Below are 26,093 nucleotides of genomic sequence, written 5' to 3' on the forward strand. Positions count from 1 at the left end.
AACCACAGCCATTTCACTTTGTGCTAGGAATGACTCCAACCATTGGAGAGTTTTGCCCCCTAATTCCCATTGACTTCAATTGCACTAGGGTTCCTTGCTGCCAATTTGACTTGGTCAAATGCAGTCAACTGGCAATTATTGAATTTACTCTCAACTCAATGTGTATTAGAACTTCGTTTTGAACTCTCAAATTTTGCAAGACACAGTCATTAATAAATTTTAGTAACCTTCTGGGCAAAAACATGTACTAGCTGACCATTCTGATTAACAGAAATGATAATTCTCCAATTACAGTTCACCTATCTCCAGGACACCGCTGGAAACAGATTTAGTGAACACTAGGATGCCCCTTGTAAGAACCTAGTCAAGGGTCAACAGCACCAGGACAATGTGATGTTACATGCAAGATCACTGTCATCTCAAGTGCAGTGTTATAATTATTTCCATAAGTTTTAAAAAAGTTAACATTTAAATACTGTAGAACTCATTAGAGCACAGGCTTCTCAATTTGCCAAAAAAAACAAATTTTCACCGCTGGCTGTTTCAGGCTTTACAAAAATGTCAATTTATAACAACATCCTTTTTAAAGTTCTTTACTTGGCAGACTAACTCTCCTTTGATCCAGTTCTTATTCTTGAGACTCGTAGATAACCAATTGTAACTGGTTCATCTCTGATATGGGTGCATTGATGCAGACTTGATGTTGGTTTTTATGGTGCTTGGCATCTTACCTGCAAAAAAAAAGAAAATATGAACTTTAAGTACATTCATAATCCATCATCCTTGGTAATCAAGGATCTAAATCCAGCATGTTCTGTAATCAACAACCTTTAGTTTCTACTTCTAATTGTATTTCCATGTCATCTCTAACAGTGATAACTACAAGCATTCCAGACTGAGTTCTGCACAGTAAGAACAGAAGAATTTACAGCAAATCCATGCCAACTGACAAATACACCTACTGCCTCGTCACTACATTCCTCAAATTCTCTTCTGAAAGACTGAGTGTTCTTTGAAACCACTTACACTATTTGCTTCACTGTTTTGCTTAATACCTTATCCCATGGGCTGGATTGTACAACCCCCCCTGCCAGTGGGTTTGAAGGCAAGGGGGCATATAAAATCCAGCAGCTGACTTGCTCACCATCTACACACCCAGCATCACCACCTCCAGAATTTTACCAGTGGCAGCAGTAGCACTGGGTGGCCCATGTGCCAGTGGGGCAATTGAGGCCCTTAAGTGGACAAATAATTCCCACTATTTTTAATCCTTCACAGGTGGGCACTGCTGGGTCTAGGCTAGCATTAATTGCCCTTGAAGGTGGTTGTGAGCTACCTTCTTGAACCACTGCAGTCCATGTGGTGTAGGTACACCCACAATGCTGTTAAAAAGGGAGTTCATGGATTTTGATCCAGTGAGAGTGAAGGAATGGCAATATAATTCCCAAGTCAGGATGGTATGTGATTTGGAGAGAATCTTGCAGATGGTGGTGTTCCTATGCATCTGCTGCCCTTGTCCTTATAGATGGTAGAGGTTGTGGGTTTGGAAGGTGCTGTTGAAGGAGCTTTGGCGAGTTGCTGCAGTGCATCTTGTAGGTACACACCGCTGCTGCTGTGCATCAGTGGTAGAGGGAGTGAATGCTTAAGGTGGTGGATGGCATGCCAATCAAGCAGGCTGCCTTGTCCTGGATGGTGTCAAGCTGCTTGTGTGGTTGGAGCTTCACTTATCCAGGTTAAGTAGAGAGTATTCCATTACACTCTAGCATTGTGCTTTGTAGATAATGAATAGGCTTTGGGGAGTCAGGTGGTGAGTTAGTTACTACAGAATTCCGAGTCTCTGACCTGCTCTTGTAGCCACAATACATATTTCAGAATCAGAATCACAGTGCAGAAGAGGCCCTTTGGCCCATCGAGTCTGCACTGACACATGAGAAACACCTGACTGACCTACCTACCTAATCCCATTTACCAACACTTGGCCCATAGCCTTGAATGTTATGACGTACCAAGTGCTCATCCAGGTACTTTTTTTAAAGGATGTGAGGCAACCCGCCTCCTCCACCACCCTCCCAGGCAGTGCATTCCAGACCATCACCACCCTCTGGGTAAAAAGGTTCCCCACCGCCCCCAAACCTCCTGCCCCTCACCTTGAACTTATTGTCCCCTTGTGACTGACCCTTCAACTAAGGGGAACAGCTGCTCCCTATCCACCCTGTCCATGCCCCTCATAATCTTGCACACCTCGATCAGGTCGCTCCTCAGTCTTCTCTGTTCCAATGAAAACAATCCAAGTCTCTTCATAACTTAACTGTTTCACCCCAGGCAACATCCTGGTAAATCTCCTCTGCACCCTTTCCTGTGCAATCACATCCTTCCTATAATGTGACCACCAGAACTGCACATAGTACTCCAGCTGTGGCCTCACCAAAGTTCTATACAACTCCAACATAGCCTCCCTACTTTTGTAATCTATGCCTCGATTATAAAGGCAAGTGTCCCATATGCCTTTTTCACCACCCCACTAACATGCCCCTCCGCCTTCAGAGATCTATGGACACACATGCCGAGGTCCCTTTGTTCCTCAGAACTTCCTAGTGTCGTGTCGTTCATTGAATACTTCCTTGTCGAATTACTCCTTCCAAAGTGTATCACCTCACACTTTTCAGGGTTAAATCCCATCTGCCACTTATCTGCCCATTTGACCATCCCGTCTATATCTTCCTGTAGCCCAAGACACTCAACCTCACTGTTAACCACCCAGCCAATCTTTGTGACATCTGCAAACTTACTAATCCTACCACCCCCCCCCAACATAGTCATCTATGTCGTTTATATAAATGACAAATAATAGGGGACCCAGCACAAATCCCTGTGGTATGCCACTGGCTTCCAGTCACTGAAGCATCCTTCTGTCATCACCCTCTATCTCCTACAACTAAGCCAATTTTGAATTCACCTTATCAAATTACCCTATATCCCATGTGCATTTGCCTTCTTTATAAGTCTCCCATGTGGGACCTTGTCAAAGGCTGGTCCAGTTCAATTTCTGGTCAATGGTAACCCCCAGAATGTTGTTAGTGGGGGATTCAGCGATGGTAATGCCATTGAATGTCATGGGGAGATGGCTGCATTCTCTCTTGTTGGAGATGGTCATTGCTTGGCACTTGTGATGTGAATGTTACTTAAGGGCCTCATCCCACTGCTGCCAGGATTTAACTGGCAGCAGGAGATGCCCACCCTATGTGCCCAGCTCAGCAGGCTCCCTGTCTGGGTTGTTGGCAGACAGGGTGGGACCTTAATGTACCCTCCACTCACCCAGATTCCTCTCTCCCCCAACCTTTCTCCCTACCCCCTCACCGAGGCTGGCCAGCTTGGCACCCTACTTTACCTGCTGGACTGGATCCAGCGCAGTATGTCTCCATTCTGCCTCGTCGCTATACCAACAGTGGCCACCACTCGGTGGTGATGCTGGTACTGGAGAGCTACCATAAAAAAACCAGTCCCACAAGTGTATTCTCTCGAGTGTAGAAATATTCCACCCACTTACATTCTTTCTTTTAAATGACTCATTTTTAAACTTCCGGAACCTTTGGTATTTAAAGTATTCAGTTAATTTTCACACAGGGTTTTCCCTCAAACAGTAATAAGATAGTCCGCTTTAGTAATTCCATTTGAGGAATAAATACATGATTAGTGCTTTGGGTTCTTTTATGACCACCTGAAGACAGATGGGGTATTAGTTTAACATCTCATCCAAAAGATGCACCTCTGGTGGTCCAGCAATCCCTTATGTCCTGCCCTGAAGTGTCAGTCAGGATTTTGTGCTCAAGTTTCTGGAGTAGGACTTGACCTGACCTCATGATCTTTTGCCTCGGAGGCAAGAGTACTACCTCCCCGCCAAAGATGATACCTATGATAAATTATTATAGAAATATTTATTGTTGCACTTCATCCAGTGTTCAACTAGTGGATTTTACAAAATTGTTCTGAAAAAAACTTCCTTTCAGATCAGTGTTAAAATTATTCTTATAACCTGCAGAGTTGCATCATGGGCTAAACATAGAAAGTGTCATCCAAATATCCGAACAGGTGTGTTAAACTGAAATTGGACTTCCCTCCACCAACTCACGAGTCTCTGAAAAGCCAAATTTTGATTTGCATTACAGTGGTTACAGGTAACAGAAATAACTGACAATTGTGAATTGTACAGCTATAAAATAGAATACCGATATAGTATTTGTTCCACTTACCTGGCTGGCCTTGCTGTGATGGAACCTGGCCTTGCATTCCCTGTTGGTTAGGCCCGCTTTGAATTGACACCTGTGCCATGCTTGGACCCCCCTGTAGACCAGCACCTGGTACAGACTGACCCGATGAGACTGGCCCACCTTGGGGCGTTGGTCTGATCGGTTTGGACAATCCTTTCCCAAATCCAATTGCCGCCAATAAAGCATTAGTATCTGCTGGGTTAAATGTCTGCTTGTTCTGCCGCAAAGCTGAGAAAGAAAAATTGGAAGGTTCAAATATTGAAGTTATTACTACCATTAGGTTTCTTTACACTGAATTATGTTCTTAATTTTATGGTATGCTTGCCTTGAAGACATTTTAAACTTGACTCTATATAAATGGAAATGGTCCTCTAATGAAAGTGCCGATGTTGCATTGGTTTTCTGAACCTATTAGTAATTAGATATAATCTTTCCCTCACTCTCTCCGAACCCATTTTTTTTTGAAGTTAGAGCTTATATTGGGGTAAGGAAACTGACGGTGGTTACTCTCTGGTAAGTGGCCCAACAGGCCATTGTTTATAAATCAGCAGGCTAAATCTGCCAGGTGATTTCTCATAACCAGGCCTGAGTCTTTCCTCACCCTCAAGCATCTCCAGAATGGTCAGAAATCAGGAAATGAACACTAGCTCATTTTACCCTCCTTAGCAAGAGAATATTCAATTGCAATGTCGCCCATTGCTACTCATCACACCTGGAACCTTCCTGGTCTATAGGCTCAGTATTACACAATACATTTATTCAGTGAACTTGATCACTATATTTATAAATTATGCTAAAGCTGCCTTTTTGTTGTACTACCCTTTTCTCCTTGATGATACCTTACCATCAGTATTAGATTTGTCAAAATTGGACAACACACTCTGGATGAACTGAGCTTTAGAATCCTTATTCTAAAACTAAGTATGGCTATTACATAAAAAAATCTAGTGCTAGCCTATCATTTTTCAGAGATAATAGATTAGTGCCTCTTGTTGAACTCAATTATGTTAAAATGACTTATTTTATTCATTTGCTTCAATTGCCATATCCAGGCTTATTATTACACTTCTACAACTTGTTTTTAATAATTGAATTTGACTTAAAATTTAACGAAATAATTTAAATTAAAAGTCAATGCAGGTGAGTTATTAAGGCCATTAGTCTAAGGTTAACATACATAAAAGTTTAATGCATATATGTACATAGGTTTTATCAGCAATGTTTTTGCTGAACCACATGTACGCAGCCACACAGCAATGCAAAAAGAGCAGCACAGGCCACTTGGAAGTAGTTCCCTGTAAGATAGCATGAGTATGCAAAAATGTTAAAGATACCGCGCATTGAAATTAGCAGGACATATACCACAAAACAAATTTAGAGGGAATACTCAGACTCACTCTTCTCCCTTTCAAACTGGATGTAAAATTCAATCATATTGCACTCATCGCTACCTAGGAGTGCCTTTACCCTGAGGTCATTAATTAATCCTGTTACACTACACAATACCAAGTCTAATATAACCTGCACTCTGGTTGGCTCTAAGAAACTACCTCGAAAGCATTCTATGAACTCCTCACCCAGGCTACTATTGCCAATCTGATTTTCCTGTTTATATGTTGATTAAAGTCACCCATGATTATTGCCGTCACTTTATCACAAGCACCTAATATTTCTTGTATACTTTGTCCAACATTGTGGTTACTGTTAGGGGGCCTGTAGACCACTCCCACTAGTGACTTCTTTCCCCTACTATTCCTCATCTCCACCCAAACCGATTCTACATCCTGATCTCCTGGACCAAGGTCATCTCTAACTATTGCACAAATGCCATCTTTGATTAAGAGTGCTACCCCTTCGCATTTACCTAGCTTTTTATTCTTCTTGAAGGTCATAAGCCCCTCAATATTCAGGACCCAATCCTTGTCATCCTATCATGTCTCCGTAATAGCTATCAGATTATATTTATTTACTACAACATGCGCTATCAATTCATTTACTTTGTGTTATAAATGCTACAACAGCAAAGAACCTACTGTGTACCTCCACTCTCGGATTCCCGCTCCTCCCGAGTGTTGTTGAGTTTGTCAAGCAGGTTGCCACACATTTTGTTCAATGCCTGGATGTGTTTCTGCAGTGAGGGAAAATAAGCAGCTTAGAAATAACGTGGAAATATTACTTTTTTCATCAGGTTTTTGAGTTGACTCGATAGTAACCTTGATGGCTTGCCTTTAGTGCCCCTCATTTACAAGATATTTGAATGCTTTGCAATGCGGAAAAGTACACATTAGGCACAGCATCAGCAAAGTCAAAATAAATGGAGGTACTAGAATGAAGAACTGAAGCGATCATCAAAAAGAGTCTTGATTTCTTCTTAAAAGCAATTAAGGCAACAGGGAACTGGAAAGTGAGTTCTAGATGGCATAGAGTTGCGAAAACGAGGAGAAAGCTAGTTTGTAGAGGATACATATGGCAGGAGATCTCAAAAGGTAGCTAGATTTTTTCCTCCTTTCACTGGCTAGGCCAGCATTTATTATTCATCCCTCCCTGGAGGAGGTGGTGATGAGCCACCTTCTTGTACTGCTGCAGTCCATGTGGTGTAGGTACACACACACTGATGTCAGGGAGGGAGTTCAGGATTTTGACAGTGAAGGAACGGCGATATAGTTCCAAGTCAGGATGATGAGTGGCTTGGAGGGGAACTTGCAGCTGGTGGTGTTCCCATGAATCTGCAGCCCTTGTCCTTCTAAGTGGTAAAGGTCGCAGGTTTGGAAGATGCTGTCGAAGGAACCTTGCTGAGTTGCTGCAGTGCATCTTGTAGATGGTAAACACTGCTGCCTCAGAGTTTGTGGTGGAGGGAGTGAATGTTGAAGGTGGTGGATGGGGTCCCAATCAAGTGGGCTGCTTTGTCCTGGGTGATGATGTTGAGCTTATTGAGTGTTGTTGAAGCTGCACTCATCCAGGCAAGTGGAGAGTACAAAGATTACAAAGCAGGGATGCATGCTGTGGCACAAGGAGCTAGTGGATATTGAAGAGGCTTGAAATGTTGGAAATATGTGAATTATTGTGGGGGAGAATGTGGGCTCTGAATGCTTTGGCTAGGTTTAAATATCAGTTTGAAGTACATGAGACCAGTTTAGATGGAAATTAAGTCAGGCATGGAGGTGGGTTTCAGCAGAAGGAAGGAGATAGTTAAAACTGGTGGAAGAAAGTGGTTTTAGTAGAAACAAAGTTGTTTAATCACATCCTGCAGTAAGCAAACCTTTGCTCGCTGTGGTAGTGATTGAGATTGAATCAGAGCACAAAAGCCATTTAGCCTATCGTTCCTGTGCTGGTTGTATGAAAGAGCTATCTAATTAGTCCCAATCCTTTGTTCTTTTCCCATAGCCCTGCAAATCTTCAGGTATACCATATATCCCAATTCCCTTTTGCTTCCCTTTAAGAAGTGACTATTGAATTTGCAGCCACCACCCTTGATTCAATTCAAGATACAGGGAATGGATGAATGTTAAGTGAAGAATGAATTAAATACACTCAGAATCACAGAATTGTTATGGTGCAGGAGGCCATCTGGCCCATCATGTTTACACTGGCTCTCCGAATGAGCAACTCATCTGGTCCCATTCTCCCGCCTTCTCCCAGCAACCCTGCACCTTCTTCCTTTTCTGATAAGTCAAATTCCCTTTTGAATGCTTTAATTGAACTTGCTTCCACCACACTCTCAGGCAGAGCATTCCAAACCGTAACTACTCGCTGCGTAAAAAAAAGTTTCTCCTCGTATCACTTTTTTGCTTCTTTTACTAATTACTTTAAACCTGTGCCCTCATTTTTGATCCTCACCCGAGTAGGAACAGTTTCTCCCTATCTACTCTGTGCAGACCCCTCATGATTTTGAATACCTCTACCAAATCTCCTCTCACCCCTTTATCTCTAAGGAAAACAGTTCTAAATCCTCCAATCTATCTTCATAACTGAAGTTCCTCATCCCTGGAGCCATTCATGCAAATCTTTAACTGCACTCCTCTAATGCCTTCACATCCTTCCAAAAGTGTGGCGCACTGAACTGATCTCTAGCTGAGGCCAAACTAGTGACTTATACAAATTCAACATAACCTCTTTGCTCTTGTGCTCAATGCCCTTATTAATAAAGCCCAGGATACTGAATGCTTTATTAACTGTTCTCTCAACCTGTCCTGCCACCTTCAATGTTTTATGCACATATGCATCCAGGTCCCTCTGCTCCTACACCCCCTTTAGAGTTGTGCCCTTTATTTTATATTCTCTCTCCATGTTCTTCCTATAAAATTCAAACAAAAGTTTAAATAGAGTAAGCTACAATTGTCAGAATCTTTCCTACTTTTGCATACAGATGATCAATCAAGTTCCAGCCCTTTAAATTTTTCGTTGCTTGGGACACCCATCCTCTGCTCCAACAACTCCTCTCCTTCACAAGCTAGGGACAGGTGGGGACTTTCATTTCTTAAATTGTACTTGCATCAAATTATCTGCAGTGGTGTTTCTGTGATCTTCATGTAGCGCTGTTTCTTTGATCACATTGCAATGATTACCATCACAATAGCCTGTGATTTCTTCAGGTTGTCAGCTGTCATTTCCTGCTTGCAGCTAAGCCACAGCTACTTGGATTGGTTTTGATTACAAGCAAACTAATACTACCTCTAAACAGAAATGAATCCATACCTGAGCTACATCAGGTGCTAGGCGTGCTGCCTCTGCACTCAGTTGCTTCTCCTGTTCTTCTACCTCTGGATCTGGCTTAGTCCGGAGATGATCTGGAACCACCTCATGACTGAAAACAGGAACTCGACCCTCTGTTAGCTTCTACGAAAAGAAGGCAATGAATCAGAACCAAGATCATAGATGTTGAAGCATTTTTGACAACTCCCCAAGTTCCCTAGGGTAAAAGATGCAATTTTACTTTAAAATTCAATTACTAGACTCCACCCAGATATGTGAACTGCTATCCTGCTAGCTAACTGTATAATGTAACCTCCTCTTCCCCTGTTAATTTTTGACTTTTGGTCCATGGTCTATCTTTCAAAGAGTTCTTAACTGCTGCAACTTGATTTAACACAAAGAAAGAACGCACATTTATATAATGCTTTTCTCATCCTCAAAATGTTATAAGTCAATTTGCAGCAATGAACTGTTCTTAAAGTTTGATCACTGTTGTTTTGTAGGTAAATATGGCAGCCAATATTCATACTGCAGGTCCCAGATGATTGACTAATACATAGAGAGAACCTCCCTTGTCGTCTTTTGACTAGTGTCATAGAATTCTTTACATTGACCTGTTTAGGCGATCGGGAAGACTGCATCCCTGGCACTGTAGCACTTATAGTCTAGACTGACCAATTCATATTGAGGAAGTCTTTTTTATTCATTCATGAGGTGTGGGCATCTTTGGCTAGGCCAGCATTTATTGCCCATCCCAGGTTGCCCTTGAGAAGGTGGTGGTGAGTTGCCTTCTTGAACCGTTGCAGTCCATGTGGTGTTGGTACACCCACTGTGCTGTTAGAGAGTTCCAGGGCTTTGACCCAGCGACAGTGAAGGAACGGCGATATATTTCCAAGTGAAGATGATGAGTGGCTTGGAGGGGAACTTCCAGGTGATGGTATTCCCATGTGTCTGTTGCCCTTGTCCTTCTAGATGGTAGCGGTCGTGGGTTTGGATGGTGCTGTCTAATAAGGACCTGCAGTGCATCTTGTAGATGGTGTACACTGCTGCCACTCTGCAATGGTAGTGGAGGGAGTGAATGTTTGTTTGTGGATGGGGTGCCAATCAAGAAGGCTGCTTGGTCCTGGATGGTTTCAAGCTTCGCGAGTGTTGTTGGAGCTGCACTCATCCAAGCAAGCGGAGAGTATTCCATCACACTCCTAATCTGTGCCTTGTAGAGGTGGACAGGCTTTGGGGAGTCAGGAGGTGAGTTACTCCCTGCAGAATTCCTAGCCTCTGATCTGCTTTTGTAGCCACAGCATTTATATGGCTAGTTCAGTTTAGTTTCTGGTCATTGGTAACCCCACGATGTTGATACTGAGGGTTTCAGCAATGGTAGTGCCATTGAATGTCAAGGGTGATGGTTATATTCTCTCTTGTTGGAGATGGTCATTGCCTGGCACTTGTGTGGCACAAATGTTACTTGTCAGCCCAAACTTTGACATTGTCCAGGTCTTGTTGCATTTGGACATGGACTGCTTCAATATCTAAGGAGTCACAAATGGTGCTGAACATTGTGCAATCATAAGCGAATATCCCCACTTTTGAACTTATGTTGAAAGGGAGGTCATTGAAGCAGCTGAAGATGCTTGGGCCAAGGCACTCCGAAAGTGATGTCCTGGAACTGAGGTGACTGACTTCCAACAACCACAACTATCTTCCTTTGTGCTAGGTATGACTCCAATCAGTGGAGAGTTTTCCCTGATTCTCATTGACTCCTTGACGTCACACTCGGTTAAATGTTAAATTCATTGAAAGTATCACAAAGGAATTATGGTAGAAGGCAACAGGATCTTTCAGAGTTCAGCAGTTCTAATGGGATTGAAACACTACTGAAATTAATAGGAAGGTCTTGTGGCACACTGGGTAAATTCATTGCCTGAGTCAGAAGCTGTGGGTTCGAGTCCCACTCCAGAACTTGATGGCCATGGAAGGTGTGTTCATAACGTAGCCAAACAGGCTGATTATCAGCCTGTAATTTCTTTCAATATGCCTATGGCAGGTGGTAAGAACTGCAGAGTCTCCTGGTCAGCCATGCTTGATGTGGAGCGGTGCTCCTCAAGCTATAGCCTCCGGCAACAGGCTAGCAGCCTGTTCCAGGAAAATCTAGTTACTAGGAAACAGACGTAAGCAGATGCTTTGATGCCTCATGCATCTCTAGGTGTGGGAAGAGAATCAAGATTACACTTAATAAGCATTTGGCTTCACATTACAACAGGAATTTTGTATATTATAACAAGGAATTATCATGTCTTTCAATAAGGAGTTGAGTTATTAGGAGGGTCTACAAGGAAGAACTGGGAGACCAGGTAACTCATCATAATGACTACTGACATTTCTGCGGTTCTGCTCAAGCACAGGAACATGTGCCAAAGTACTTCACACTGAGGGGGAAATTGGTGGATTTTAAGGATTGTTATAGATACATGTATTATAAATTACTACTCAATGTTTAGCGTAGTGCCTCTATAAATCGTTCAGTTGCAAGGAAATAATTAATTTGGTCTACATGAAGTTGGCCTGGCACTTCATATTTCCATCTTTCAAGACTTTATATATAGTCTTATATAATTTACAAAAAGTACTTTACTGCAATCAGAATGAATTATCTGACCTGGACTGTAAGTGTGCAAGGCAAAAAGCTGAAGAGATAAATATCAAATGTGTCGTTTATGGAAGCTATCATCAGGTTGATTGAATGTGAAAACCTACAATGCTAATATTATGCTGCCTGCATGCTCAGCGAATTAATGGTTTACATTCTTAACTTTGCTCACATCAGATGGTGACCAGCAAACACTCACCTAAGCCCCCACCCACATCCCCAACTACCAAACTGAACCAGATTTAAGGCCAGGGTAACATCTTGAGATCCCAGCAGAATCAAATCTCTCCATTCAAGTTTGAATCTGGATGAGCCATAGTTGCTGCCATGAATACAAATAAGGATAGTTTCACTCTCGCCATTAGTCCAGCTGACTGTCCCATTTCCTAATTTGTTAAATTAATTGTGTATTAATTGAGTGCAGGTGTTGGGCATTAACCAGGTATTTACTTAAGTCCCTGTAAATAGGAGCAGACTGACTGGTGATTTGGACTCTGTAAATAAAAGTCTATAAATGCATGTAAAGATGGGCTCCAGTTCTATACTTCTTCACCAGGCTTTCTGGAATACAAGACATTGCTTTATTCTCAGATCATTTTCCGCTATGCTGTTTTTTTTTAAAATGGAGGACACAATCCATTCCTGCAAAACAGTTGCTCAGAATTAAAGCATCCTGCTCGTAAACCCAAGGGCATACATGGAATCCAACTGCACCGGGAGCGCACACCTCACTGCAGATATTCTTTGATGATATTTTGTGGAAGACTACTGAACAGCATCTTGGCAGGTAAACATGAAAAATAGTTGGCCATATGACACCTTGAGTCAGCTCCAGCATTTAGTATGATCATGGCAGATCCATTACCTCATCTCCACCTTCCTGAACTACCCCATATCTCTTGATTCTGTTAGTATCCAAAAATTTATTGATCTTCAATGACTGAGCACCAACAAGGGTTAGGGAACTCCGAAGATCCATAACCCTCTCGAGTGAAGAAATTTCTTCTCATTTCAGTCCCAAATGACTGTACCCTTATTCTGAGACTGCAATCTCTAGTTTAAGACTTCGCAGCTAGAGAAAAAAGGTGAAAAACTGGGGGTTTGAGAAGTTCCAGGTCACAGTGAACTAATACAATAGACTCTAGTGCAAGAGCAAAATACTGTGGATGCGGGAAATCTGAAATAGAAACAGAAAATGCTGGAAAAACTCAGGAGGTCTGGTAGCATTGTTGGCGATAGAAACAGAGTTAATGTTTCTGTTCTAATGGAAGGACATTACCTCTTTCTCTCTACACAGATACTGCCTGAGCTGCTGCATATTTCCAGCGTTTTCTGTTTCAATATAGTAGCGTGAACTGCATTCATAACCTACCGTCAATTCATCATCACGGTCAGGAGAAAGCAGCAGTGGAATTATGACCTGATTTCTTAGGAGCGGTGTTTTATCATTTTTCAGGAGCTTGTTCAAGGTGTTCAGTTGCCCAGATACCAGGGCAAAGTTGTCCAATACTGAGGGCCTGGAAGTGGATGCAACATAGATTAGGCAAGACAGCCACAGCAGACTTTAAGCAGCTGGGAAAAGGCAGCAATAAAGTACTGTAAGTCCATCAGAATCTGAAGAGCGAAAATTTAGGTTAATGTGTTTGTGTAAACTATTAGTCAGAACTGGAAACTTGATGTTGAAGATCTATATAGTAAGGGTGATGGAATAAGTTTTATTGGGCTTAGCCTTAAGCGAAGGCTAATGGACTAAAACTTTTCTCTTGATCTCCTTTGGTACTCTGAAGTAAAATAAACTTGTACCACCCCTTTATAGGACTAAACACAGAGAGATGTAAAGACAAAAGATAAGTCAGAAGTCATGCATGCAGACTCTTGTAGAGAAGCACAAAAAGTGGTTGACTGATTGAATATGCTAAAAAAGGGGTCAAGCACCTGCTATAGAGTCCAAATTGGTTTACAAGAAAAAAAAACTTGCCTTTCATGAGCATTGGACACCTCAAAGTGCTTTACAGCCAATGAAGTACTTTTGAAGTGTAGTTACTGTTGTATTACAGGAAACACAGCAGCCAAGTTGCAGACAGCAAGTTCCCGCAAACAGCAGGAATAATGACCAGATAGTCTATTTTTTCTGGGACGTTGATTGAGGAATAAATATAGGCCAGGACACTGGGAAAACTCTCCTGTTCTTCTTCAAAATAATGTCATTGGGTTTTTTTTTACATCTACCCAAGAGAGCAGGTGAGGCTTTGGTTTAACCTCTCATCTGAAAGACACCCCTCAATACTGCACTGGTGTGTCAGTCTTCATTTTTGTGCTGACATCCTGGATTGGAACTTCTGACTCAGACAACCGTGCTGCCAACTGAGCAATGGCTGACAGACAATGAACGCCGCAGGTTTTCAGGGTTTCAAGGTTGATACATAACCTAACCATAAAGGTTGTAGGCCATCACAGAAAAAGGCAGGTTTTAAGAAAAAATATGCTTACTTGAGTGGGGAGCTGGAAGGAGTAGGCCACTACTTGCCCAGCTTCCAGACTCTCCTCAGGTGGACACTGATCGATTTTGTTGGCCCTGTGTAACTGGCAATTTGCCAGTAATAAAAACAATAAGGCCTGAAAACCAATGTGTCCGGGCCTTACCACCGGTCTTTTTGGGTTTTATTCAATTTTTAGATCAACATATTTGATGAAGGTTTTGATATTTGATAGTTTCCTAAATTTCTCTAATAAGTGCCACGAGAGCAAGTGTGGTTTGGATTAGGTGCTGGATAAAATGCCTTTATTGAACCCCAACAAAAAGCTATAACCTCAATCTCTGAGGACCCCGAATGAACTAGTTCAGCAATTCTGTTTCTCTCACCGACCACCCTAGAACTTCAATCAGATCACTAATTTGGGGAACTGTGTTAAGTTTTGTAACATGAAGTTAATAGGAACAAGATGAGATAGCATTACGCTCATTTTACTTCAAGTGATAATAGACTCTTTTTGTCCATCATCTTGAGCTGGACTTCAATCCAGGTGCTACAGGTGAAAGATTTGGAATTTACATATTTCATCAAAAATAATGATAAACGTGCTATAGTTTATTCTTATGATAGATTGTGAAAAGCAATTTAAATTCATTAAAGACACGTGACAAAAATTTAGATTGAAGTAACCGACGCAATGCCACTGAAAGAGGAATGCACTGTATTCAGAAAACTCTACATTTAAGTAGTTTTGTCACTATTAGATGTGTACCCAATGTCCTGAGTTGAGGTGTGTGCAAGTCCAGCTGTAACATGCTGGGGTTGAAATTCCTGTGGCATTTTGGTATAGCAGTGAATATAATTTGTATCAACTCGTGTGCAATGTGTTTCCTTAAAGTTAACCCACTGAGGAATATTAACCTCTGTAAATAGCAGTGCTTTATCCTCTTTCTGCCAGCTAATGACTGCAATATGCTAAGTGTGCTGAGCATAACTGATTCCAAGTGTAAAACTCATACACACAATTTCAGCAGTAACTCCACCACCATCAGTAGTCAATACACTTCCCATACATCCTTACATACAGACAAATTCAAGGAGATATGTGGGATCAACAGCACAGGTAATTGCACAGCATTGTACAGACAGAAGAAAGTATTTTTTTTTCCAAGAGGGGTACCTTACCAGTTCATTCGTTCAAATTCATTCTCTAACTTGAAGATGAAAGCTGCCAAAGAGCTTTTCAGGTCAGCCACCCGGCTGATAATGGCGTCCACAGATGCCTCCAACTGCTTTTCTTCTTGTGGCTATGGAAAGTTACCAGTGAACTTTAAAAAGATATAGCATTTTTACAAAACGATATAATCCGAACAGCACTTCCTTTACTTCTACTGATGACTGTCAAGGAATCTGTAGGAAGTGTGCTCAAAGCTTGAAATTCCCACCATCTGATTAATGAAAAATCTTAATAAGTGAAGGCTGCTCAGGAAATAGAAAGCAGGAGAAGGCACATATTTTTTTTTGCCAAATTCCTTCTTTCTTCCTCTCCTGAAAAGGTTAGCTTATTCTTGGATGTGATTCCACAGGTGTTGCCTGCCTTCATGCATTTTATGCGAGTACCCCTGCTTCACTTACGAAGGTTTGGTCAGTAAATGCTGGCAAGCTTTTTGACATGGGGGCACCGAGTGGTTTAATCTATAACCACACATGCACTTACCACCACGGGTTACTGGATAGTGATAAGAATTGGGTACCATGGCACTGATTCTCTCTCTCAGCCCATGAGTATTAGGACCAATTATGATGACCACCAACTTGGTTAACTCAGAACAAAACCAGAATTAAACTGAAGAAGGGTCATACAGACACAAAATGTTAATTCTGTTTCTCTCTCCACCGATGCTGCTAGACTTGCTGAGTTTTTCCAGCATTTTCTGTTTTTGTATCTAAACGTTGAGCTCAGATGCAACAACACTTCATTCCTTACTGACAGTTCCAGAAGCATTCCAAGCCAATGCCATCCAACGGTTTTCCATATTAGCCAATGGCCATGTATTTTTGATGCTGTAGTTCACTATCATATACACTACTTCCTTTAAATGTGCCCAACACAACTGATTATACTTTGTTACTCCCTCAATAACTTTAATAGTTCGTGGCCCACAAGGAATCCAAACCCAGGTAAACTTCATTGATTCCTGATATGGTTTCTAAAGATAGTGCTATATCGTGAGGTTCATTTCACTGCCACACTCTCATTGGAAAAAAAACACTTGAAATCTCTCAAAATATAACCCACTGAAGGGAATTATTTCCTCTATATATCATTAATAATAACTTTGTTGACACTCCTCTGTCAAGCCTTGGAAAATCAATGAGATAGATGTTTTTGTTTAAAAATGTGAAACTTGATGAATTTTACACACACAAAGAAACAACCTTATATTGAAATGGATCAATTTCACAGTTTCTGATAAGGAGACTCATTCCTGACAACCCCTGATGTTTACTAACATCTCACACTTTTACACTCAAAAACATTTAACATTATTTGTAAAGTGTGTGTCAGCTGCGGCTCAGTGGTAGCACTCTTGCCTTTGAATCAGAAAGTGATCAATTCAAGTCCCACTCCAGGCATTTGAGCACAAAATCCAGGATGACATTCCAGTATAGTACTGAGGGAGGGTCACACTAATGGAGGCGGTGGCTTTCAGACGAGACTTTAAAGCGAGGCCTTGTCTGGGCTACTTGGTTGGTGTAAAAGATTCCATTGCACCATGAAAAAATAGCAGAGGGGCTATTCCCGGTGTCCTGGCCAATATTTATCCCACAGCCAACACCAGCAAACAGATATTTTGATCATTATCACATTGCTGTATGCTGTGCACAAATTGGCTGCATCATTTCCTACATTACAATAGGGGCTGCACTTCATTTCAGATTTTCAGCATCTGCAGTATTTTTGCTTTTGCCATAAATTGCTGGAGAAGAGCTATGGGGCAGCCTGAGGGAGTAAAAAGGTGCTGCACAAATGCAAGTGCTTCTTCTCTTAAAAAAACGAGACTTGCATTTATATAGCCACCCTTCCCACTCTCTCAGGACCTTCTGGAGCACCTTTATGAGTATTTATGTCAAAAGCAAAATGTACTGTGGGATGCTGGAAATAAAGGGAGGAAATGAAGTGAAGTAGTCACTGTTGCGATGTAGAAGAGGCGGCATCCAATTTGCGCACTGCAAGATCCCATGACTTCGATAATGACTGAAAGATCTTTGAGTTGCAGGAATATGGACTGTAAACACCAGTGAAAGTGATTTCCCCCTCCTTCCTCCAGGTAAACGCCAAGTACACTGAGTGGGTGGTTTAACATTAACCCAATGTGGTTGATTCGAATCTGCCCTCTGCAATGTCTAGCAAGCCATTCAGTATAAGGGCAATTAAGGATGGGAAACAAATGCTGGCCAGTGATACTCAAATCCCATGAAAGAATAAAGAAAAAAAAGGCCCGGGATAGGCTCTTTCTCCTCTCTCTCCCTCGCTCTGTCCCCCTCTGTCTTTCTCTCCCTCGCTTGGTCCCCCTCCGTCTTTTTCTCCCTCGCTCTGTCCCCCTCCGCCGTTCTCTCCCTCGCTCTGTCCCCCTCCGTCTGTCTCTCCCTCGCTCTGTCCCCCTCCGTCTGTCTCTCCCTCGCTCTGTCCCCCTCCGTCTGTCTCTCCCTCGCTCTGTCCCCCTCCGTCTGTCTCTCCCTCGCTCTGTCCCCCTCCGTCTGTCCCTCCCTCGCTCTGTCCCCCTCCGTCTGTCTCTCCCTCGCTCTGTCCCCCTCCGTCTGTCTCTCCCTCGCTGTCCCCCTCCGTCTGTCTCTCCCTCGCTCTGTCCCCCTCCGTCTTTCTCTCCCTCGCTCTGTCCCCCTCCGTCTTTCTCTCCCTCGCTCTGTCCCCCTCCGTCTTTCTCTCCCTCGCTCTGTCCCCCTCCGTCTTTCTCTCCCTCGCTCTGTCCCCCTCTGCCTTCTCTCCCTCGCTTTGTCCCCCTCCGTCTTTCTCTCCCTAGCTCTGTCCCCGTGTCAATCCCGTCCTCCCTCTTGCTATGCCACACCCGTCTTCCATTCTCCCTGTCCGTGTGTCTCTTTCTCAGGCCCTGTCCCTGCCTGTCCGTCCGTCTCTTTCTCAGGCCCTGTCCCTGCCTGTCCGTCCGTCTCTTTCTCGGTCCCTGCCTGTCCGTCCGTCTCTTTCTCGGTCCCTGCCTGTCCGCCCGTCTCTTTCTCGGTCCCTGCCTGTCCGTCCGTCGCTTTCTCGGTCCCTGCCTGTCCGTCCGTCGCTTTCTTGGTCCCTGCCTGTCCGTCCGTCTCTTTCTCGGTCCCTGCCTGTCCGTCCGTCTCTTTCTCGGTCCCTGCCTGTCCGTTCGTCTCTTTCTCGGTCCCTGCCTGTCCGTCCGTCTCTTTTTCGGACCCTGCCTGTCCATCCGTCTCTTTCTCAGTCCCTGCCTGTCCGTCCGTCTCTTTCTCGGTCCCTGCCTGTCTGTCTCTTTCTCGGACCCTTGTTCATCCGTCCGTCTCTTTCTCGGTCCCTTGTTCGTCCGTCCGTCTTTCTTTCAGTCCTTTGTCTCTCGGTCTGTCTCTTTCTCAGTCCGCCTGGCTGCAGCTTTCACAGTCCCTGTCTGTCTGCCTGTCTCTTTCTCAATCCGTCTGTCTTTTTCTCAGTCCGTCTGCCTCTTTCTCAGTCCATCTTTCAGTCCGTCCGTCTCTTCCTCAGTCCATCTTTCAGTCCGTCTGCCTCTTTCTCAGTCCCTGTCTGTCGGTCTGCCTCTTTCTCAGTCCCTGCCTGTATGTCTCTTTCTCAGTCCCAGCCTGTCCGTCCGTCTCTTTCTCAGTCCCAGCCTGTCCGTCCGTCTCTTTCTCAGTCCCTGTCTGTCCGTCCGTCTCTTTCTCAGTCCCTGTCAGTCCGTCCGCCTCTTTCTCAGTCCACGTCTGTCCGTCCGTCTTTTTCTCAGTCCCTGTCTGTCCGTCCGTCTCATTCTCAGTCCCTGTCTGTCCGTCCGTCTCTTTCTCAGCCCCTGTCTGTCCGTCCGTTTCTTTCTCAGTTCCTGTCTGTCCGTCCGTCACTTTCTCAGTCCATGTCTGTCCGTCCGTCTCTTTCTCAGTCTCTGTCTGTCCGTCCGTCTCTTTCTCAGTCCCTGTCTGTCCGTCCGTCTCTTTCTCAGTCCGTCTGTCCGTCTCTTTCTCAGTCCGCCTGTCTCTATCTCAGTCCATCTGTCCGTCCGTCTCTTTCTCAGTCCGTCTGTTTCTTAGTCCCTTGTTCGTCTGTCTCTCTCTCAGTGCTCTGTCTCTCGGTCTGTCTCTTTCTCAGTCCGCCTGGCTGCAGCTTTCACAGTCCCTGTCTGTCTGCCTGTCTCTCTCTCAATCCGTCTGTCTTTTTCTCAGTCCATCTTTCAGTCCGTCTGCCTCTTTCTCAGACCCTGTCTGTCCGTCCGTCTCTTTCTCAGTCCCTGCCTGTATGTCTCTTTCTCAGTCCCTGTCTGTCCGTCCGTCTCTTTCTCAGTCCCTGTCTGTCCGCTCGTCTCTTTCCCAGTCCCTGTCTCTCCGCCCGTCTCTTTCTCAGTCCCTGTCTGTCCGTCCGTCTCTTTCTCAGTCCCTGTCTGTCCGTCCGACTCTTTCTCAGACCCTGTCTGTCCGTCCGTCTCTTTCTCAGTCCCTGTCTGTCCGTCCGTCTCTTTCTCGGTCCCTGCCTGTATGTCTCTTTCTCAGTCCCTGCCTGTCCGTCCGTCTCTTTCTCAGTCCCTGCCTGTCCGTCCGTCTCTTTCTCAGTCCCTGCCTGTCCGTCCATCTCTTTCTCAGTCCCTGCCTGTATGGCTCTTTCTCAGTCCCTGCCTGTCCGTCCGTCTCTTTCTCAGTCCCTGCCTGTCCGTCCGTCTCTTTCTCAGTCCCTGTCTGTCCGTCCATCTCTTTCTCAGTCCCTGTCTGTCCGTCCGTCTCTTTCTCAGTCCCTGTCTGTCCGTCCGTCTCTTTCTCAGTCCCTGTCTGTCCGTCCGTCTCTTTCTCAGTCCCTGTCTGTCCGTCCGTCTCTTTCTCAGTCCCTGTCTGTCCGTCCGTCTCTTTCTCAGTCCCTGTCTGTCCGTCCTTCTCTTTCTCAGTCCATCTGTCCGTCCGTCTCTTTCTCAGTCCCTGTCTGTCCGTCCGTTTCTTTCTCAGTCCCTGTCTGTCCGTCCGTTTCTTTCTCAGTCCCTGTCTGTCCGTCCGTCCGTCTCTTTCTCAGTCCCTGTCTGTCCGTCCGTCTCTTTCTCAGTCCCTGTCTGTCCGTCCGTCTCTTTCTCAGTCCCTGTCTGTCCGCCCGTCTCTTTCTCAGTCCGTCTGTCTCTATCTCAGTCCGTCCGTCTCTTTCTCAGTCCGTCTGTCCGTCCGTCTTTTTCTTAGTCCTTTGTTCGTCTGTCTCTCTCTCAGTCCTTTGTCTCTCGGTCTGTCTCTTTCTCAGTCCGCCTGGCTGCAGCTTTCACATTCCCTGTCTGCCTGCCTGTCTCTTTCTCAATCCGTCTGTCTTTTTCTCAGTCCGTCTTTCAGTCCGTCTGTCTCTTTCTCAGTCTATCTTTCAGTCCGTCCGTCTCTTTCTCAGTCCCTGTCTTTCAGTCCGTCTGCCTCTTTCTCAGTCCCTGTCTGTCAGTCTGCCTCTTTCTCAGTCCCTGCCTGTATGTCTCTTTCTCAGTCCCAGCCTGTCCGTCCGTCTCTTTCTCAGTCCCTGTCTGTCCGCCCGTCTCTTTCTCAGTCCCTGTCTGTCCGTCCGTCTCTTTCTCGGTCCCTGTCTGTCCGTCCGTCTCTTTCTCAGTCCCTGTCTGTCCGCCCGTCTCTTTCTCAGTCCGTCTGTCTCTATCTCAGTCCGTCCGTCTCTTTCTCAGTCCGTCTGTCCGTCCGTCTTTTTCTTAGTCCTTTGTTCGTCTGTCTCTCTCTCAGTCCTTTGTCTCTCGGTCTGTCTCTTTCTCAGTCCGCCTGGCTGCAGCTTTCACATTCCCTGTCTGCCTGCCTGTCTCTTTCTCAATCCGTCTGTCTTTTTCTCAGTCCGTCTTTCAGTCCGTCTGTCTCTTTCTCAGTCTATCTTTCAGTCCGTCCGTCTCTTTCTCAGTCCCTGTCTTTCAGTCCGTCTGCCTCTTTCTCAGTCCCTGTCTGTCAGTCTGCCTCTTTCTCAGTCCCTGCCTGTATGTCTCTTTCTCAGTCCCAGCCTGTCCGTCCGTCTCTTTCTCAGTCCCTGTCTGTCCGCCCGTCTCTTTCTCAGTCCCTGTCTGTCCGTCCGTCTCTTTCTCGGTCCCTGTCTGTCCGTCCGTCTCTTTCTCAGTCCCTGTCTGTCCGTCCGTCTCTTTCTCAGTCCCTGTCTGTCCGTCCGTCTCTTTCTCAGTCCCTGTCTGTCCGTCCGTCTCTTTCTCAGTCCCTGTCTGTCTGTCCATCTCTTTCTCAGTCCCTGTCTGTATGTCTCTTTCTCAGTCCCTGCCTGTCTGTCCGTCTCTTTCTCAGTCCCTGTCTGTCTGTCTCTTTCTCAGTCCGTCTGTCCGTCCGTCTCTTTCTCAGTCCGCCTGTCTCTATCTCAGTCCGTCTGTCCGTCCGTCTTTTTCTTAGTCCCTTGTTCGTCTGTCTCTTTCTCAGTCCTTTGTCTCTCGGTCTGTCTCTTTCTCAGTCCGCCTGGCTGCAGCTTTCACAGTCCCTGTCTGTCTGCCTGTCTCTTTCTGAGTCCCAGTCCCTATCTGCCTGTCTCTTTCTCAATCCGTCTGTCTTTTTCTCAGTCCGTCTGTCTCTTTCTCAGTCCGTATTTCACTCCGTCTGCCTCTTTCTCAGTCCATCTTTCAGTCCGTCCGTCTCTTTCTCAGTCCGTCTGTCTCTTTCTCAGTCCCTTTCTGTCCGCCCGTCTCTTTCTCAGTCCGCCTGTCTCTATCTCAGTCCCTGTCTGTCCGTCCGTCTCTTTCTCAGTCCGTCTGTCCGTCCGTCTTTTTCTTAGTCCCTTGTTCGTCTGTCTCTCTCTCAGTCCTTTGTCTCTCGGTCTGCCTTTCTCAGTCCGCCTGGCTGCAGCTTTCACAGTCCTTGTCTGTCTGCCTGTCTCTTTCTCAGTCCGTCTGCCTCTTTCTCAGACCCTGCCTGTCCGTCCGTCTCTTTCTCAGTCCCTGTCTGTCCGCTCGTCTCTTTCCCAGTCCCTGTCTGTCCGCCCGTCTCTTTCTCAGTCCCTGTCTGTCCGTCCGTCTCTTTCTCAGTCCGTCTGTCCGTCCGTCTCTTTCTTAGTCCCTGTCTGTCCGTCCGTCTCTTTCTCAGTCCCTGCCTGTATGTCTCTTTCTCAGTCCCTGCCTGTCCGTCCGTCTCTTTCTCAGTCCGTCTGTCCGTCCGTCTCTTTCTCAGTCCCTGTCTGTCCGTCCGTCTCTTTCTCAGTCCCTGTCTGTCCGTCCGTCTCTTTCTCAGTCCCTGTCTGTCCGTCCGTCTCTTTCTCAGTCCCTGTCTGTCCGTCCGTCTCTTTCTCAGTCCCTGTCTGTCCGTCCGTCCGTCTCTTTCTCGGTCCATCTGTCCGTCCGTCTCTTTCTCAGTCCGTCTGTCCGTCCGTTTTTTTCTTAGTCCCCTGTTCGTCTGTCTTTCTCTCAGTCCTTTGTCTCTCGGTCTGTCTCTTTCTCAGTCCGCCTGGCTGCAGCTTTCACAGTCCCTGTCTGTCTGCCTGTCTCTTTCTCAATCCGTCTGTCTCTTTCTCAGTCCATATTTCAGTCCGTCCATCTCTTTCTCAGTCCCTGTCTTTCAGTCCATCTGCCTCTTTCTCAGTCCATCTTTCAGTCGTCCGTCTCTTTCTCAGTCCATCTTTCAGTCCGTCTGCCTCTTTCTCAGTCCCTGTCTGTCCGTCTGCCTCTTTCTCAGTCCCTGCCTGTATGTCTCTTTCACAGTCCCTGCCTGTCCGTCCGTCTCTTTCTCAGTCCCTGTCTGTCCGTCCGTCTCTTTCTCAGTCCCTGTCTGTCCGTCCGTCTCTTTCTCAGTCCCTGTCTGTCCGTCCGTCTCTTTCTCAGTCCCTGTCTGTCCGTCCGTCTCTTTCTCAGTCCCTATCTGTCCATCTCTTTCTCAGTCCCTGCCTGTCCGTCTGTCTCTTTCTCAGTCCCTGCCTGTATGTCTCTTTCTCAGTCCCTGCCTGTCCGTCCGTCTCTTTCTCAGTCCGTCTGTCCGTCCGTCTCTTTCTCAGTCCCTGTCTGTCCGTCCGTCTCTTTCTCAGGCCCTGTCTGTCCGCCCGTCTCTTTCTCAGTCCCTGTCTGTCCGTCCGTCTCTTTCTCAGTCCCTGTCTGTCCGTCCGACTCTTTCTCAGTCCCTGTCTGTCCGTCCGTCTCTTTCTCAGTCCCTGTCTGTCCGTCCGTCTCTTTCTCAGTCCCTATCTGTCCATCTCTTTCTCAGTCCCTGACTGTCCGTCTGTCTCTTTCTCAGTCCCTGCCTGTATGTCTCTTTCTCAGTCCCTGCCTGTCCGTCCGTCTCTTTCTCAGTCCGTCTGTCCGTCCGTCTCTTTCTCAGTCCCTGTCTGTCCGTCCGTCTCTTTCTCAGTCCCTGTCTGTCCGTCCGTCTCTTTCTCAGTCCCTGTCTGTCCGTCTGTCTCTTTCTCAGCCCCTTGTTCGTCTCTCTCTCTCTCAGTCCGCCTGGCTGCAGCTTTCCCAGTCCCTGTCTGTCTGCCTGTCTGTTTCTCAGTCCCAGTCCCTATCTGCCTGTCTCTTTCTCCGTCCCTGTCTTTCAGTCTGTCTGCCTCTTTCTCAGTCCCTGTCTGCCTGTCTGAGTCCATCCGTCTGTCAGACAGGGAGTGAGAAAGAAACAGCTGGACGGACAGGGGGTGAGAAAGAGATGGACAGGGCCGGAGAAAGAGACAGGCAGAGGGACAGGGCCTGAGAAAGAGACGGACAGAGGGACAGGGACTGAGAAAAAGACGGACGGACAGGGACTGAGAAAGGGACACGGACTGAGAAAGGGACACAGGAACTGAGAAAGAGACATTCTCTTTCTCGTCCCTGTCTGTTTGTCTCTTCCTCACTCCCTGTCCCTTTGTCTGTCTCTTACTCAGTTCTTGTCTGTCTGTCTCCTTCTCAGTCCGTCCGTCTTTCTCAGTCCCTGTCCGTCTGTCTCCTTCTCAGTCCCCGTCTCTTTTTCAGTCTCTTTCCCCCTCTGTCTTTTTCTCAGTCCGTCTCATTCTCCGTCCCCGTCCCTTTCTCAGTCCGTCCCCGTCTCCCTCTCTGTCGCTTTCTCCGTCCCCGTCCCCCTGTCTCTCTCTTTCTCTGTCCCCCTGTCTCTCTTTCACAGTCCCTGTCTGCCTGTGTCCCTTTCACAGTCCCTGTCTGCCTGTGTCCCTTTCACAGTCCCTGTCTGCCTGTCTGTCCCTTTCACAGTCCCTTTCTGCCTGTCTGTCTCTTTCTCAGTCCCGGTCTCTTTCTCAGTCCCTTTCCCTCTGCCTCTCTTTCTCAGTCCCTGTCACTGACTGACAGACAGACACAGGGACTGAGAAAGAGACAGACAGAGGGACAGGGACTGAGAAAGAGACAGACAGAGGGACAGGGACTGAGAAAGAGACAGACAGAGGGACAGGGACTGAGAAAGAGACTGACAGAGGGACAGGGACTGAGAAAGAGACAGACAGAGGGACAGGGACTGAGAACGGGACAGACAGAGGGACAGGGACTGAGAACGGGACAGACAGAGGGACAGGGACTGAGAAAGAGACGGACTGAGAAAGACAGGCAGGGACAGACTGTCTCTTTCTCAGTCACTGTCCCTCTGTCTGTCTCTTTGCCAGACCCTGTCCCCGTCCGTCTCAGTCTCTTTCTCAGTCCCTATCCGTCCGTCCCTCCGTCTGTCTCACTCTAGCTCTCCAGCTCCTTACCTGCATCTCAGCCTGAACGCTGCCTCAGCTCTGCCTGTGTCGGCTTCCGGTTCCGGGTGGACAGGGGGGGGGGCGGCGGAGGTCAGAGGTCAGAGAGCCGGAGGGCGGGGTCAGGAGATGATCTGGGATTGAGAGCGGCGGCTATAATCGACAAGGCGGCGGAGGCGGTGGGCATGAGAGCGGCCAGCGAGCATGTCCGGGGGAGAGAGAGACTGCGAGGTAACCGGAGGCCGCGGGCTGGGGCCGGGGCCGGGGATGGGGATGGTGTCTGTGGGGACAGAGCCTGAGAGAGAGAGAGAGAGGTACCTGCTCCTACCCCCTGGCCACAGGCACAGTCAAGGTCTGGGGCACCCTCTCCAGTTTAACCTGGCTGCAGCACAGGCTCAGCGCTGCTCCTGTGTCCAACTTTACCGGTCATTTGAACAAGAGTCACTTTCTCCCTCTGAATTCTGGAGAGGCAAAGTCAAGCGCGCAGCACATAATTGGTGCCTCTCTTGGAGGGTGAAAATTGCAGCACAGTGTTTGTTTGTAACGGTGGGGGGGAGGGTTTGTAAACTTCGGGTTACATCAGCAAACCAACATTGAAGGGAACCCATGAGACACTCCTTAAAAAAATAAAATAAATAAATAAATTCCTCCTGTTGTCTTCACGAAGTAAAACAGATAGTCCTGGTAAAACTCAGCCGGTCTGGCAGCATCTGTGGAAAGAGAAACAGAATTAATGTTTTGAGCCCAATTTGACTCCCCTTCGGTTCCGCAGAGAAGAGTCTTGAAACGTTAATTCAGTTTCTATTTCCAAAGATGCTGCCAGACCAGCTGAGATCTGTTTCTATTTCAGATCTCCAGCATCTGCAGTATTTTGCTTCTATTTTAGTGTCTTCACTATGTACATTGCTATAAGGTGCTTCCTTAGGGATGGGCAATAAATGCTGGCCTGGCCATTGATGCTCACACCCCATGAAATATTAAACTAAAAAATGCCTCCTCAAACATTTGTTGGGGCATTCGTTCTTTGTGGATGCTACTTATTGGTACAGACAAAATATGAATTGCTTCCTGTGCAAGCGGAAGGCAGCTGCATGTATCACACTTCAGTAACTTGAGATTTGCATTTTTGGGTTTTATAAGCTTTAAGCCTAGTTTATAAAATTCTCCAATCTTAATAATTA

General features: G+C 46.0%; 3 protein-coding genes across 3 annotated transcripts in view; 2 read left to right on the forward strand and 1 right to left on the reverse strand.

Moving 5' to 3' along the window:
* Nucleotides 1-201: 201 nt before the first annotated feature.
* On the reverse strand, nucleotides 202-25,061 carry med8 (mediator complex subunit 8). Its single transcript, XM_078560865.1, has 7 exons — nucleotides 24,925-25,061; nucleotides 15,264-15,385; nucleotides 12,977-13,121; nucleotides 8,964-9,104; nucleotides 6,309-6,396; nucleotides 4,251-4,496; nucleotides 202-731 (listed from the first exon to the last, which is right to left on the reverse strand). Exons 1-7 carry the CDS (start codon nucleotides 24,928-24,930, stop codon nucleotides 667-669), a joined length of 813 nt encoding a protein of 270 aa, XP_078416991.1. The 5' UTR covers nucleotides 24,931-25,061; the 3' UTR covers nucleotides 202-666.
* On the forward strand, nucleotides 17,334-23,466 carry LOC144692794 (uncharacterized). Its single transcript, XM_078561875.1, has 3 exons — nucleotides 17,334-17,370; nucleotides 20,691-22,043; nucleotides 22,235-23,466. Exons 1-3 carry the CDS (start codon nucleotides 17,334-17,336, stop codon nucleotides 23,464-23,466), a joined length of 2,622 nt encoding a protein of 873 aa, XP_078418001.1.
* szt2 (SZT2 subunit of KICSTOR complex) overlaps nucleotides 25,017-26,093 on the forward strand; it is a 221,123-nt gene continuing 220,046 nt past the window's right edge. The window contains exon 1 of the mRNA XM_078560851.1: nucleotides 25,017-25,143. Coding sequence (XP_078416977.1) covers nucleotides 25,117-25,143 — 27 coding nt within the window. The 5' untranslated portion in view covers nucleotides 25,017-25,116. The remainder of the gene's footprint in view (nucleotides 25,144-26,093) is intronic.

This window comes from Cetorhinus maximus, chromosome 17 (genome assembly GCF_964194155.1).
Source record: "Cetorhinus maximus chromosome 17, sCetMax3.hap1.1, whole genome shotgun sequence".
NCBI classification, from domain to species: Eukaryota; Metazoa; Chordata; class Chondrichthyes; order Lamniformes; family Cetorhinidae; genus Cetorhinus; species Cetorhinus maximus.

Coding starts and splice junctions, on each gene's coding strand:
- med8 (XM_078560865.1), bottom strand. Junction 4,497..6,308: donor GCGGGAATCCGAGAGTGGAG/GTACACAGTAGG, acceptor TTTCTTTCTCAG/CTTTGCGGCAGAACAAGCAG. Junction 732..4,250: donor ATCACAGCAAGGCCAGCCAG/GTAAGTGGAACA, acceptor TTTTTTTTGCAG/GTAAGATGCCAAGCACCATA.
- LOC144692794 (XM_078561875.1), top strand. CDS start 17,334: ATGACTGAAAGATCTTTGAGTTGCAGGAATATGGACT. Junction 17,371..20,690: donor GAGTTGCAGGAATATGGACT/GTAAACACCAGT, acceptor CCTGTCTTTCAG/TCCGTCTGCCTCTTTCTCAG. Junction 22,044..22,234: donor GTCCGTCCGTCTTTTTCTTA/GTCCCTTGTTCG, acceptor TCTCTTTCCCAG/TCCCTGTCTGTCCGCCCGTC.